Raw genomic sequence first — 16515 nt, forward strand, 5'->3', positions numbered from 1 at the left:
GCAAAGGTGGCCACACCAAATATTGATTTAGCTTTTTTTATGTTTACTGGACTTTGTATGACATTAAGTGATAAATGAAAACTATTTATGTCATTATTTTTGAAGACATCCTCACTATGCAACATTTTTCACAAGTGCCTAAAACTTTTGCACAGTACTGTGTACACACACACCCACCCACCCACCCACCCACCCACCCACACACGGATGAGCCAAAACATTATGACCACCTGCCTAATATGCTGTTGGTCCTCTGCGTGCCGCCAAAGAATGGACTCTACAAGACCCCTAAAGGTGTCCTGTGGTATCTGGCACCAAGGCATTAGCAGCAGATCCTTCAAGTCCTGTAAATTGCGAGATGGAGCCGCCATGGATCTAACTTGTTGGATCTAGCACATCCCACAGATACTCAATCGGATTGAGATCTGGGGAATTTGGAGGCCAGGGCGACACTTTGAACTCTTCATCATGTTCCTCAAACCATTCCCGAACAATGTGTGTAGTGTGGCAGGCCACATTATCCTGCTGAAAGAGACCACAGCCATCAGGCAATACCATTGCCATGAAGGGGTGTACCTGGTCTGCAACTATGTTTAGGTAGGTGGCATGTGTCAAACTGACATCCACATGAATGCATCCACATGAATGGTTGGACCCAGGGTTTCCCAGCAGAACATTGCCCAGAGGATCACACTGCCTCCACCGGCTTGTCATTTTCCCACAGTGCATCCTGATGCCATCACTTACCCTGGTAAACGGCGCACACGTACATGTCTGTCCACGTGATGTAAAAGAAAATGGGACTCATCGGACCAGGCAACCTTCTTCCACTGCTTCAAGGTCCAGCTTCGACGCTCGCATCTTGGGCGCCCAACACCCTGTCGCCGATTTGTGGTTTGTCCCTCCTCGGAGCACTGTCGGTAGGTACTCACCACTGCTGACCGGGAGCACCCCACAAGCCTTGCCGTTTCAGAGATGCTCTGACCCAGTTGTCTGGCCATAACAATTTGGCCCTTGTCAAAGTTGCCCATTTCTTTACTCCTGCCCATTTCTCCTGCATTCAACACATTGACTATGAGAACTGATTGTTCGCTTTCCATCGAACCTACCCAGATTTTGACATGTGGCCTTGTTAGGAGATGATCAACGTTATTCGCTTCAGCTGTGAGTGGTCATAATGTTTTGGCTCATCTGTGTATATAAAGAATATAACACTAAAGCTTTCCCTTATATTTGTTATTAGTCAAAATGTGCATATTTGCAAGATAAAATAGGAAACATGGGGATGTGGTCAAGTCAAAATCATGTTCCTCATGTCTAAAAAGACATTTGAAAATAATTCAGTGGATTTTTGTTCATGTGTTCAGAAAGTAAGTTGACATCCACTATTCATGGTTAAAATCATTATTTACATACATGTGGCAAATGCAACGGTACAACGGTTGCATACAAGATTCTTTCAAAGTAGAATGAACCACACAGACTCAAACACACACTTTTATGTTGTGTTTTATATGTGTTTGTTTCATACCCGTCCGGCTCTGTCTGTTTGTGGACGTAAGCCAGTATGTCTGCAGCACGACCCGTCCCCTCACACACCACCACAGGCACAGGTGGTCTTTCTTGCAGATACTCCAATACCGTCAGGATCACATTCGGACCACCTTCAAAAATCAGCGCCACCACAGGAACACCCTGACCAATACCTGCGCACACACACACACTTTGTTTATTTTGTAGACAAATATAAATTCTGCCAACATAGGAATTACTTTACAAGCCGATAATTTTAATGAAAGAAAACAACTATTGTTCAAAAATGTGGAAAATAATCATAATAAAGAATGAGTAGGTGTGACCAAACTTTTCACTGGTGCATAATAACAGTGATTGCAAGATAATAACTGTTGTTTAAGTCAAACTGTTTGGGAAAAGTGTGTGTGTGTACTTACGTGCGTGAATTCTCTGCATGTTAATGTGTTTCTCCAGCTCTCTTCGGAGTTTGACTTCTGCTCCATATTTCCCAACCGTTCCATCATCCACAAGGATAAAATGTGAGTGGAAGTTATTTAGCACATTCAGTTTACTAAGGGGATTCAACAGAGTCTGATACGGCGCTACAACCTGCAAACACACACACACACACACATACACACACACACACACACACACACAGACCAGTTGCAGGCACACAAAGAGGAGGACAGCATGTGAGGGGTATTCACTTGTATAAAGAAAAAGTGTTCATAAATGGGTCAAATGTGTGTTTGACAATGTGGTATGAATAAATCTCACGTCTCTTCCAATTAGGTCGTTCCTGTTTTCGATCACTCCCCAGGGTGCGATTCCCAGTGTGCAGATTTTCCGCGCCGATCGTGACAGGTGCTCTTTCAGTGCGTCGCCCACATGTTTGGCCACACCTGAAACCAGTGGAAAACACCCACAGTCAGCGGTTTACAGACGCCTGTGACGTGCTCGAGTGGGTCACGACCTCACGACTGTAACGTGTGTACAGCAGCGTGTGTGTGGGTGTATGTGTAAACACTAATAAAGTGCATTGGCCTGATCTTTACACTCAAATGACTGTCATTATAGTGCTCGAGTTAATCCTGTAACTGCAGCTCTAAACACACACACACACACACACACACGTGCGCACACACACACACACACACACTGAGTTTAGCTGAGTGTGCCGTCTGTACCGCAGGTAACACGTCTGTATGTTGCCATCTGTGGACTTGATGTCCTAGTAATGCGTGTGTGTTTGTGTTACTCCATTGAATTTATAATTAGCTTTATATAAAAACAACAGAAATCTACATGTCCTCATTTAGATAAGTATCATGTCTGTCTGTGTGTATTTTTTTGTTTATGCTTATGCATGTGTGACCTGTATTCACTCCTCCGGTCAGTATCCAGGCCCCTGTGGTAACAGCAGCTTTGATGAGTCCTTTGCCCATTACATGTTTGATTCGTGGATGCAGGTCAAAGTTTTGAATTCCTCCATGAACGCTGATGACGATCTTTGGCAGCTCCATCTGCCATTCCTTCAACATGAGTCGAAGAATCGCCTCTGGACGAGAGTCGTACGACAGGCGCACATACTGCAGGGACGAGACCATGGCATTATTTACAGTACATTAGCCAATCACAACACGCCGTGAGCCACATAACTTCCAGTGCTTCAAGACACAATTTTGAATTAATAATTATTAAAACTGGGGCCTGGGTAGCTCAGTGGTAAAATACGCTGGCTAGCGCCCCTGGAGTTCGCTAGCTCACTAGTTCAAATCCCAGGGCGTGCTGAGTGACTCCAGCCAGGTCTCCTAAGCAACCAAATTGGCCCGGTTGCTAGGGAGGGTAGAGTCACATTGGGTAAACTCCTCGTGGTCGCTATAATGTGGTTTGTTCTCGGTGGGGCGCGTGCTGATGGCGTGAAGCCTCCATACGCGCTATGTCTCCGTGGCAATGCGCTCAACAAGCCACGTGATAAGATGCGCGGGTTGACGGTCTCAGACGCGGAGGCAACTGGGATTCGTCCTCCGCCACCCGGACTGAGGCGAATCACTACGCGACCACGAGGACTTAAAAGCACATTGGGAATTGGGCATTCCAAATTGGGAGAAAAAATTTAAAAATATTTAAAACTAATTATTTAAAAAAAATTAATCATAAAATTAGAATTTTCATATAATTTTATATTTATATTATATATAATTATATTTAGTTAAATATAGTTATACTGATTATATAATTAAAAAAAAAGAGAAAATTTGGAAAAACGAAAAAAAAATATTTTAAAAATCATGCTGTTGTGCAGTTTCAATGAACATTCATGTAAACAATAGAGCATTGGCCTCTGCAGTGAAAATGGAGCTACAGAAATTCATATACTCTTATGCTTTTGATTTATTGCAAAAGCCGCAGACACATGATTTTCAGATTTACTGTATTTCCAATGGTATAAAGTTGAGAATGTAGAGTAAATCGTTCTCCAACATTCAGAAGTTGTTGGTGACAATCATTTGGATGAGTTTGTGCCTTTTTGTTCCTTGTTAAATAAAAACAAAGCTAAAGATTTTGGGTGTTTTGAGGTCCCATGGAGGAATTCAGCAAAAAGTCTGATCCAAGATGTTTAAATCAACTTTTAATCTGTAGACCAAGAGAACAGATGTCATTTGGTTTTGTTCCCATACAGTACTGAATATTGTGATGAAAAAAAAAAACAACAACAAAAAAAAACTGCTGTATACTAAGTTTGGTTGTGTATATAAAGCCAGTTTCAGGCATCTGTTTTCCAAAGAAAGTTCATTAGCCCCCACAGACAGACTTGGACTGAGTATTAGTAGATTTCCCGATTCAATTAGATTCCGATTCACAAGCTTTAGTTTGGTTTCCAATTTTGATTCCATATTGATTTTTTATGGGTATTTTTTGTTTACCTTGTCCGTTTTGCTCACATATGAAAGAAATTATCTCTCAGCTAATGCTCTTCATTATAAAAGCAACCTTCTAGGTAAAATATTCATATAAATTTAACAAATTATATTTGTATTAGTTTATCATATTGGTCACATTTTAGCATTTACATTTTTTTTAATTATTATTATTCAGTGTATTCCATCAATAAATGTCTTGAAATTGCATGTTGCATACATATTTTTTGTTACATGTTTATTATTTACATGCATAATTTGTACTATTTACAGGTATTTACACTGATATGTAGAACACGTGCTAAATTGGTACCGTTTCTTTAAGACTACCGACGTCAGCCAGTGAGTGCATATTAACGAGAGAAGATGCGTTTCTTTAGCGCAACCATGTGTGATTAGAATGAAATGTTTCTTTATTTTCTTTTTTTTTTTTTTGTCAACAACTGACTGTAAAGAATGTAAAGGATATGAAAAGAGACATTATTCAGTGACAAATGGATTGTATGAATCTCGTCTTTAGACATACATCACGCGGAACAAGTCAAACCAAATGTTTACTCTCAGCACACAGTGAAAGATCTCTCTGCTGAACTTCTTCGCAACTTTACTACTCAATCACTGGTGAGTGAAATCTGAACATTTACCAGCCAGTTGCAAATCCCAGACATTTTTTGTTGCATAGCGTGAAATTTTATCGTATATGTGAGTGATTTACTTGCATTGTAGAGAGTTGCACATAAGAGAAAATCAATATCGAGATCTTTCAAACGAAGATTGCGATGAATCGGAAAATCAATATTTTTACCCAGTCCTATACAGACTATGGATCTGTGAAATTCTGAAAGCCCCCAAGGCTAGTCATATACCTTGGTGATGTACAGTATCCAAAACTGTTCCATATACTACTGTACTTAAAAAAACAAAAAACAAATAGACAGTGTATACTGTACAGTATACAGTAAAATAGAGTTCCATTTTATTGTGTCTGTGTGTGTTTGAACCTTGGCTCTGTATGAATGGGATCCACCCTGGAAGTTGATTACTCCATACGCATCAGTGGGACTTTCCTCTGTATGTTTCTCCACAGACCACTGCTCCAGTTCTGAAAGCCCCCCCTCCGCTAATCGCACATCTGAGTATTTCATTGCCAGTGTGGCCGTGAATCCAACGTGCTGCCGAACCAAACGGCCGCAGCAGCATCTACACAAACACACACAAAAGAGCTCTCATCACAACTGCACAACAACTCTTAACTGAACGCCGCTGTCTGTTTATTGTGTGCGACACTCACCGCACGAGCTGCTGGCAGATTTGGCATCCTGGGAGGCATCTGCAAAATAACAAGTTATTTGAGAGAGTGCAGCACTCAATACACAACTGAATCAAACAAAGAGTGAATGTCCAGGTCACATTTCACCCCAAATGAAAGAAAGGGGTTTGAGTGTGGTACCTGTGGGGGTCCTTTGACACGGGCAGAATATAGACACATTCCCTCCTGGTGAAAGTGTTCTCTATCCAGGACTTCTGGGACTGCAGCGGGAAAACAACAGGGAAACCCAGCATTTTTAAAAACTCTTCCCTGTCAGTGAAGTGCTTGACATTTTTGTTAGTTACAGCAATATCAGGTAAACATTCAGAAACAAAAGTAATCAAATGAACTACTTAAATTATTATTAAACGGTGAACTCAGAACATACATGCATTTATTAGGCTATCTTCACCTACAACAGTCTATAGTTAAGACCACTGAACAGTCAAACTAGATTCTGCTGAATGTTTAAGTGAACAGCAGTTCTCTACACACAGTTGAGGGTCCTCGGGGGTCAGAATAAGCCAAAGTACTCAGTTTAAGCTCAACATTCCTGTGAGAAAGTGATGACTGAACAAACTATCACACACAAAACCTGCTAACAAACTAAAAGCACAAAAAGTGTATTGTGTATCTTCAATGTATTGAAAGAGCAGATCAGATCAGAAGTGATGTCAATGCAGACAGAATTAACCCAATGCTCATGGTTATTTTTAGCTTACTTGTTAGTAAGTGCCTCAATCAAAACTAACATGTTTTAAAACTTTGTCAGGAATCTCACAAACTTTGTCAAATCCAGTGACTAGTGCCAGAGACTACTTAGCCCCGAGACTGAGCAATTGTATTAAAATGGATGGGAGAAATTGGAAACGCCCAAAATGGCGGATGCAGAAAAGGAAGTCCCACCTACAGGCAAAAGATTTTGAGGAAGTTCTTGCCAGTTTTGTGTGAAATATACACAAGAAGGTCAGTGAGGTATCTGTGGGAGTGCCATCCAAGACCTGAATCATGTCGAAGACACAAAGTTTGTTCCTGTGACACTTGGTTACCCAGTCTCTATCCTCATAGTTTGAGATGTATATTACAAGTTCAGACTATATACCAGGATTACGGCTGCCCAACCTGTCAAACCCTCTTACCCATGACCGATTCAACCACCTCACAGAATCAACTTAATTAACAACATTAAAAGACATTGTTGCAGTTCTTTAAGTGTCGCTGCTCTGTTCACCTTCATCAGTTTTCAAATTAAATCAAGCTCAAATATCTCCAGCAAGAGTCCGTTCACGGATTTAAAAGCAAGGAATTTTTTTAATAACATTTCCCAGAGTCCTCTTTTGTTTTCAGCCCACTCACAGAAGCCGTTCTGCAGTCAAACACTCCATAGCTGCGCAGCCCGAACAATCTCCAACTCACCAGAGAGGTTTAGACATATACTAGAGTAGATACACTCAAAGTTTGATCAGTTTAGATTTAGTCAGTCTACCTCATACTCCTCATCTTCATCCTTTTGTCGCAGCAGTGAGTACAGAAACATCACCAGACGCTACTGAGAGACTAGTTTAAACTAGTTAACAGTAAACTGTATTTTCTCAGCACAGTTAATCAGCAAGTGACTGTGTGTGTGTGTGTGTGGATGGGGGGGGGGGGGGGGTGATTAATGTTTCTGAGGGTGGATGAGAATATTAGAAAGAGAGAGGGAGGGAGGGGGTGCTCAGATATATGAGGCAGTAACCAGGCACACTGGCACGTACAGAATCTCTCTACTGATTGGATGATGTAATGTCAAGTGACTCCAAGAACGCTGCACATATTATTGTATTAAAACACATGCTGCTTTCCAAATCACACGCTATCCTCCTGAAACAGTATGTGAGATTGTGTAATATGGTAAAGGTATTTAGATGATTTAATATTTGGATTAAAACAAATCTGTTCCATGTTTTATTTCTAATGTATGATTACAATTGTAATATAACATTTATTTTTTTAATATTTTTTATTTATTCCCCTTTTCTCCACAATTTGGAATGCCCAATTCCCACTACTTAGTAGGTCCTCATTGTGGCGCGGTTAATCACCTCAATCCGGGTGGTGGAGGACGAGTCTCAGTTGCCTCCGCTTCCGAGACTGTCAATCCGCGCATCATATCACGTGGCTGGTTGAGACTCACAGCATGTGGAGGCTCATGCTATTATCCACGATCCACGCACAACTTACCACGCGCACCACTGAGAACGAGAACCCCTAATCGTGACCACGAGGAGGTTACTCCATGTGACTCTACCCTCCCTAGCAACCGGGCCAATTTGGTTTCTTAGGAGACCTGGCTGGAGTCACTCAGCATACCCTGGATTCGAACTAGCGACTCCAGGGGTGGTAGTCAGTGTCAATACTCGCAGAGCTACCCAGGCCCCATAATTGTAATATATCTTTAAGATAGCCCACCTTTTTCTTTTTTCCCCCCCCATCGGCAGTGCAGGATGTGAATAGGTAACGTTCTCATTCTCTATGCGCACAACACAATATTATTCCCATGCAGAAAACAGAACAACAAATACTAATGCGAATGAGGCAAGATATCATTCCGTTTATTTTACACATTCTCAGACTTCCTTAAAGTCTATGTTAAATAGTGCTTTTGACTCAAATACACTGGATTGTATTTGGCGGTATTTTGTTTTTGATGTCAAGGAAGATTGCTCGGATGAGGGACAGAGAAATGGAGTGTGTGTCTGACAGCTGTGAGCAAGGCTGTGCTATGTGACGAGCATTGCCGCTATGTCACCCATGACTGAAGGGAAGGAAAATACTTAGTTTGACAAGTTTTAAAGTTATCAACTGGTAAGGGCACGATTCAGAGTAAATTCATTATTCATGATTCATTAGTGTTTTCATAGATCACATGCACATCTTTCACACATCTTTATTTTTAAGGGTGATGCCAGCAGCATAATTTTAGGGGGCTGAGATGAAAAACAGGGTCTAGCAATGCCTAAGCTCCAAATTTCTAATATATATATACATACACACACACACACACACACATATATATATATATATATATATATATATATATATATATATATATGTGTGTGTGTGTATATATATATATATGTATATATTAGTAGTTGGTTTGAACTGGATTGCAAAACTTCTAAATGTTAATATTGTTTGTTTGATTTTAGAAACACTCTTGCTGATTGTGTAAACTACAGAAATATTGATATTAATCAAATATGGTACTGTGTAGGTTGTTCACAATCCTTAAGACTACGTTAAAAATGTATATCTGCCGAATGCTGAGAAATATTTGAGTGAACATTGGTGACTAGGTGGTACTTGAATGCTCTGATTTGATCGAAGGTGGTACTTGGCCCAAAAAGTTTGAGAAGCACTGGTGTATGAGTGCTGCAGATGACCTCAGACATCTCAGCTCTGGAGGTGCTTTGAGTTCAGTTCACTTTATTTCCACAGAGCAGTTCATTGTGAACACAACTCTGCAGCCTATACATCTGTGATTAAAACATAAAATAATACAACAACACATTCACCTCAAACCATGATTTATATTTCAGTGATTATTATCATCATTATTATTATTATTCTTACATTTATAATTGTTTTTAGATCTTAATTTGTGTTAGTAATTTTCCACCTGTTGTCACAGACAGATACTTGGAAAGGTGGTTATATATATGTATAATAATAATAATAATTTTAATTTAGAAATGTCTTTGGTTTAAGTTTTTCATTTTTAAAATAAATGAATTTAATTTTCAATGCAAAATCACTAAAGCAAAAATATTCACCGATCCCTCAGCCGGGAGGTTGACAATGTAATTGGATATTGTGATTTTTTTCTTTTTTTTATATAAAAATATCATGAACATTTCTTGCATATTGCCCCGACCTAGGAGAGAACAAAACAAATGTATTCACACACATTACCCTTCCAAAGCAGCTAAACTGGGTTCTGGGATGAAAGGAAATAAATCACTAACATTAAACCCGCAACAACCCACAATAAGTGATGTATTTGCCTGGACAACAAAATACCCGACTGGTAGCCCATGATGGAGAGAATGCACAGATGAAGTAGGTTCATTGCCAAAGAGATGCCCTTCTTTACTGTTATAAAGTAGACTGTTATAAAGCCATCTTTCAAAAAGTTGAACAACATATTCTAATTGCACTTCATTTTTTTCAGTTTCATTTGAATTTTTAGTTAAAATTAATAAAAAATAAAGTTCAAAGTTTGAAATCAATCTGTTTTGTGTTACTGTGTAGGCCATTGCTTAACGAAAATTACCCCATAGTACCACTTAGCGTCCAACCAGCGGTAATACCGGTGTTAGTCGTTTTGAACGTGAACACCGCACCGGAGTGAAAATTATGGTATTGTGGCAAGTCTATTAAGTACACAGTCTTGTACCAAAAATACCTTTTGCTTCAAATACAGGTGCATCTCAATAAATTAGAATGTCGTGGAAAAGTTCATTTATTTCAGTAATTCAACTCAAATTGTGAAACTCGTGTATTAAATAAATTCAATGCACACAGACTGAAGTAGTTTAAGTCTTTGGTTCTTTTAATTGTGATGATTTTGGCTCACATTTAACAAATCCCACCAATTCACTATCTCAAAAAATTAGAATATGGTGACATGCCAATCAGCTAATCAACTCAAAACACCTGCAAAGATTTCCTGAGCCTTCAAAATGGTCTCTCAGTTTGGTTCACTAGGCTACACAGCCATGGGGAAGACTGCTGATCTGACAGTTGTCCAGAAGACAATCATTGACACCCTTCACAAGGAGGGTAAGCCACAAACATTCATTGCCAAAGAAGCTGGCTGTTCACAGAGTGCTGTATCCAAGCATGTTAACAGAAAGTTGAGTGGAAGGAAAAAGTGTGGAAGAAAAAGATGCACAACCAACCGAGAGAACCGCAGCCTTATGAGGATTGTCAAGCAAAATCGATTCAAGAATTTGGGTGAACTTCACAAGGAATGGACTGAGGCTGGGGTCAAGGCATCAAGAGCCACCACACACAGACATGTCAAGGAATTTGGCTACAGTTGTCGTATTCCTCGTTAAGCCACTCCTGAACCACAGACAACGTCAGAGGCGTCTTACCTGGGCTAAGGAGAAGAAGAACTGGACTGTTGCCCAGTGGTCCAAAGTCCTCTTTTCAGATGAGAGCAAGTTTTGTATTTCATTTGGAAACCAAGGTCCTAGAGTCTAGAGGAAGGGTGGAGAAGCTCATAGCCCAAGTTGCTTGAAGTCCAGTGTTAAGTTTCCACAGTCTGTGATGATTTGGGGTGCAATGTCATCTGCTGGTGTTGGTCCATTGTGTTTTTTGAAAACCAAAGTCACTGCACCCGTTTACCAAGAAATTTTGGAGCACTTCATGCTTCCTTCTGCTGACCAGCTTTTTAAAGATGCTGATTTCATTTTCCAGCAGGATTTGGCACCTGCCCACACTGCCAAAAGCACCAAAAGTTGGTTAAATGACCATGGTGTTGGTGTGCTTGACTGGCCAGCAAACTCACCAGACCTGAACCCCATAGAGAATCTATGGGGTATTGTCAAGAGGAAAATGAGAAACAAGAGACCAAAAAATCCAGATGAGCTGAAGGCCACTGTCAAAGAAACCTGGGCTTCCATACCACCTCGGCAGTGCCACAAACTGATCACCTCCATGCCACGCCAAACTGAGGCAGTAATTAAAGCAAAAGGAGCCCCTACCAAGTATTGAGTACATATACAGTAAATGAACATACTTTCCAGAAGGCCAACAATTCACTAAAAATGTTTTTTTTATTGGTCTTATGATGTATTCTAATTTGTTGAGATAGTGAATTGATGGGTTTTTGTTAAATGTGAGCCAAAATCATCACAATTAAAAGAACCAAAGACTTAAACTACTTCAGTCTGTGTGCATTGAATTTATTTAATACACGAGTTTCACAATTTGAGTTGAATTACTGAAATAAAAGAACTTTTCCACGACATTCTAATTTATTGAGATGCACCTGTAAAAGTTTGCCATGTTGTGATGCACCTTGGAGCTGATTGGTTTGGTTCATGGCTTAGAACACTTTTATCATGACTTATGAAATGAGAAAAATACTTCCGGAATCAATACAGCTGGAAAAGCGGGCGGGCAGTGGGCGGGCACTGTTGCACTCTAGTGGTGCCACTAGTGGTGAAAAAATTACACACTGTGCCTTTAATAATGAATTGTAAGGTAATTTAGCCTCATTACATTCAAATGCAAATAGTGGCAGGTCTCTGGTATCAAGACAAAACTTTATGTCCCAGTACTGGCATACTTCATTACTACAAACTCAAAAGCATGGAGCACTAAGCATGCAAAAACAGCAACATTTCTAGGTTGTAGGACACTGTATGTGACTCCATCACAATATAGGTGTAGTGATTCCATAAAACTTCACACTTAAACTGTCCCTGCTATATACGATGAAAGAGAAACTAAATACGTATCTGCATATCTACAATCTCAGATCTCAAAGATCAGATGAATTTTCCTGATAACTCTATTAAGCTCAACACACTCACACACAGTCATAAAGCAAAGATAATGTGTCAACAGCATCCCCTAACTTTATCAGATCATCAGGACATCAGCAGATAATAGATACACGGACCCTGAAATCACAGGGTAGAGTTTGTCCTAAGGACATACAGAGTGTCTTCACAAAACCAACTTCCTGAATTTTCATACAATACTTTAAATCCATACTCTACTCCTGTAGTCAAATACAATGCAATAATCCCACGTGTTAGTCTAATGTTGTGACCAGAGGGCGTGAGGGGTCGCCACAGGGGTCAACACAGAACCACTGGAGGTCAGTGAGAGTAACACTGTGCTCATGATCACCTGACACATTCAATCTGATCTCAGAATCCCAAAGATGTAAAGTTACATAAGTGTCACTGCAATCTAAAGACTCCAGCAATTCACATAAAACACAAATCGCTGTCTATCTGATAACTGTAAAGGAGTATGTTGATAATTACGTAATATATGGCCTCCTGACCATAAAAATAAAATAAAAAATAAAATATTTTTTCGTTCAAGATTTTTCATTTCGATTTTTGAAGTTTTAATGGAGCAAATGTCCTTTATAGTGCCTTACTTAGCAATGCCAGCTATATATACACACTATATATAGTGCCTATTTGACGATGCATTCCAGAGCTTTGCAGATGTACATTTCTGAAAACCAAAAACTAGATATTGGTATTGCACTCACTGAAGAGCCACGTGCCACTTATTCTTAATATAAGTGTATTTTTGGACTTCTGAAAATCCAAAATTGTGACATTATTGTTTTCATGTAAACAAATAAAGGTACATTTCTAGTTTCAACATTATTTGTACTTCAGACTTATTTGTTTTGTTGGACACGAAAAATTAGCTTCATAACGTGACCCACATTTGTTTTTCGACCATGGAAAATTGGTACAGTTTAACAATTTACGGATGGAGCCACATTGAGAGTCCCATATCTCTGGGATTTAAGCATATATGGCATTACAAATAAAGATACAAAAAGGAATGAATGTTCTAAGCCAGAATCTATAAGGATATCAAGATATCTTTAATAGGGCCCTATGATTTCCGCGTTGTGGAAAACACGGACGGAATAGTGGAATCCAGTCATAAAAACGGAACTAACTATAAAACACGGAATGTCACGAAATTTGACATATTTGGGATCAAATGAATGAGTAAACGCACAATGAATTAAATTAAAATCGTAATATGTCCTAGTGTGATGATTAAAACATAAAAGGCTGAGATTTATTTAAACAAATATACAGTTTGCATGAGCTGCGCTTCAACAGTAAGTGAATGTGTGTGAAGCCACTGCTTAAACACTAACCACATCATATACATCACGTGCAATCTGTGTGTGTATAAATGATCAATAAGCACATTAGCCAATATAGCGAACGGCTTTTCCGGAGGTAAGAAGTGAAGTCGTCGATAACATCCGGTTTTGCGGTAAAATGTCAAAATAAAAGCCCCATTTATCTAGACGCGTGAAATTGAAAAAATGCGACAGAAATATATTTCTTCTGTATATGTAATATACTGCAAAACTTAATATTCAGTGAAGTAGTAGAAATAATGATAATAATAATATATCAATAATAATTACATTATATTTAAGCAATGTCTCACAAGCAAGAGTTTCATCACTGCCTTCATTAATCTACAGTGCAGCACTGTATAATAAAAGAAAATATAGCAATGGTATGTTGAAAAGTAATTGTTCTGTTCTCATTTAGTGTTTCCCATGAATTACCTAGACTGTGGCGGCCCAACACAATTTCCTAATGAACCGAAAATATTTTTACACTTTTCATAATAACATAATAGATCTCTAATGTTGTGTTTTGCACCGTTGCTTCAGCAAAGCATCTCTCACTCCGAGTCTAATGTTAACGTTATTACCAGCGTCTCTGACAACGTAACTATTTTCAGCATCTGAGGAGCAAGTTCAACACAGGTAACCACTTTTGCTTCATTTCTTTGAAATGTATGATCTAGTCAATTTTGTGTTTTGACCATTTGTGAACTGCATTAAACTTTATCTCGTTTACCATGCTTTGTGGGTGTGACTTTTTTGCCATGTCATCACCATTTATGATTAAATTACTACTAGAGCACAAAATTGTTTACAAGAGCAAAGTTCTTCATAGATCTAGCCTCTTAATTTTACTCTTAAAGTGCACCAGATTGATGCATTTAACTTTTAAATGTAAAGAAAATTACAGGGGAGCATGCCCCTGACCCCCATAGAGGTTCCGAGATCCACCCACCACAGTCTCACAAAATCCTGTGGGAAACACGGTCTCATCTGATTAAATTTCTATGAATTCTTTTGATTAGACCTTTCTTTTAATGACAAATGTAATTAAACTTTAAAACCTGGAATTCAGAGAAAATTAAACGGAAAACACAGAATTTGGGGAAAAATGAAATGTAATTTGGAAAAAAATAAAACGCATTTCATAGGGCCCCACTTTAATACATCTGGTTAACCTCATGCGACCCCACGTCCACATGCGTGGACATTGTATTTTGGCTTCTTTTTTTGACACATAATTTCATATCATTTAAACTGACTGATCTCAGTTCAGGAGACTCTGGGCTGTCAGTAAAGGGCTAAACTTTTGATGTACGGAGTCATGTGACCAGTCAACATGGTGTTGATCACAGCGGAGTTTGTCTTGGGGAGAAATGCCAACAAAACTATACCTGGCAAGAAACCTTTTATACATTGACATCTGTTTGAGTAAAAAGATTAAAGTCTCTAGTTTCATCCGATATGCCATTTTTAAAATTTGAGTGATTTATCGCGAAACAGCACGCTGTTAAACACAATGACCACGTACGTGGACTGTATGCTCATTTTCATTTAAAATCCTATATTCATTGTGCATTATCATACTGAGAATCAGTGGATGCATCCAAAAGCTGGAAAATGCTGCTTTCAGAGGCTGTATATGGAGTTAGGGTGAAAATAAGGTGCATTTCAAACTATTCTGAGACCAGTGCAGACAGACAACACACTGCACATTAAGTCATTCACTAAATAGGGAGCATCGGAGCATCCTATAGATCGATTTGCATTCAATCCAAACTTCCTATCAGACTATTCAAACTTCCTTGTTCAGTTTCAGGCTCTAGATGTTTGAACCATTCTCCATGTTTGGCAGACATGGGACACTTATATTCAGAATTTATAATGTAACATGGTTGACAGTATTTGGATGATGCTGGCCATTACTTTGAATCAGAATTAATTATGCTAATGTCTGATGTAATGTCTGTTACATCTCAAAAACATGAGTAACCTACACTCCTGGAAACATAACAAATGTAATAAAAACATTTACTTTAAAATTATATTATTTAACATTTCACAACTTAGTCCCACTGTCCACATATGTGGACATACATTTTGAGGAAAACTTGTAAAAAAAAAGTGTTTGCATTTTTCATAGGGCCTACTAGTTACAAATAAAAAAAGGAGAATGGAAAATGCACTCAGCAGTCAAGCTCAGGTTTCAGGAGGTTAAAGACACTCCAACTTTGGAAAAACAACACAAAAAGGAGTTTATTCCCATTTTTGGAGTCAAACCATTGGCATATAATGCAACAAGGTTTGCTGAATTCAAATGATTTTTGTACTAGACCTACATATCTTTGTGTAAAAATAAAACAATGATGCTGCCACCTTTCTAAGGTTTTTTTTTTTTTTTTTTTTTTTACCTGTAGTTTTGCTCCAAAATTATAAGTGAAAATTGTCAGTCGGTAATGGATTACTCAGTAAATACTGATCCATGAAATTTTAATATTTTGGCTTTCATCATCCTTTGTTTATCTTTCCTTGGAAAAAGTATTAACAAATAGAAGGAATTTTCTGAAATTTGGTTGTAAAAGGGACCTATACTGGACCCTTATTTGCATGAAATCTGGATCTAATTTTTCTGAAACTGGATCAAACAGGCACATATGTGGATGGCCCTGATCCTCACCTTCAAAACTAAATTCAATCAGTCTGAACTCTGAACTGGAGCTCTTGTGTGTTTAGATTGTGTGAAGTTTCCAGCTGTCCTGTGTGTATGTGTGCGTGTACCAGCGTAAAGCTTCTCCGGCTCGAAGCCTCTAAAGAATGAGATATCACAATAAAGAGTATCGAATTAGTCAAAACACCAGCCTTTA

The 16515-nt window shown here is 38.8% G+C and overlaps 1 protein-coding gene across 3 annotated transcripts in view; it reads right to left on the minus strand.

Moving 5' to 3' along the window:
• Window positions 1-16515, minus strand: part of LOC127455937 (transient receptor potential cation channel subfamily M member 7-like) — a 48428-nt gene that overhangs the window by 26285 nt on the left and 5628 nt on the right. For 2 of the 3 annotated variants that reach the window (XM_051724126.1, XM_051724128.1), the window contains exons 1-7: window positions 5890-6002; window positions 5731-5769; window positions 5441-5639; window positions 2894-3107; window positions 2296-2420; window positions 1953-2124; window positions 1532-1706 (exon numbers count right to left, since the gene is read on the minus strand). In XM_051724126.1, coding sequence (XP_051580086.1) covers window positions 1532-1706; window positions 1953-2124; window positions 2296-2420; window positions 2894-3107; window positions 5441-5639; window positions 5731-5769; window positions 5890-6002 — 1037 coding nt within the window. Of the gene's footprint in view, window positions 1-1531; window positions 1707-1952; window positions 2125-2295; window positions 2421-2893; window positions 3108-5440; window positions 5640-5730; window positions 5770-5889; window positions 6003-16515 lie in introns of those variants that run through there. The other variant, XM_051724127.1, reaches the window with a different exon arrangement.

The sequence above is a fragment of the Myxocyprinus asiaticus genome, chromosome 18 (assembly GCF_019703515.2).
Source record: "Myxocyprinus asiaticus isolate MX2 ecotype Aquarium Trade chromosome 18, UBuf_Myxa_2, whole genome shotgun sequence".
NCBI lineage: Eukaryota > Metazoa > Chordata > Actinopteri > Cypriniformes > Catostomidae > Myxocyprinus > Myxocyprinus asiaticus.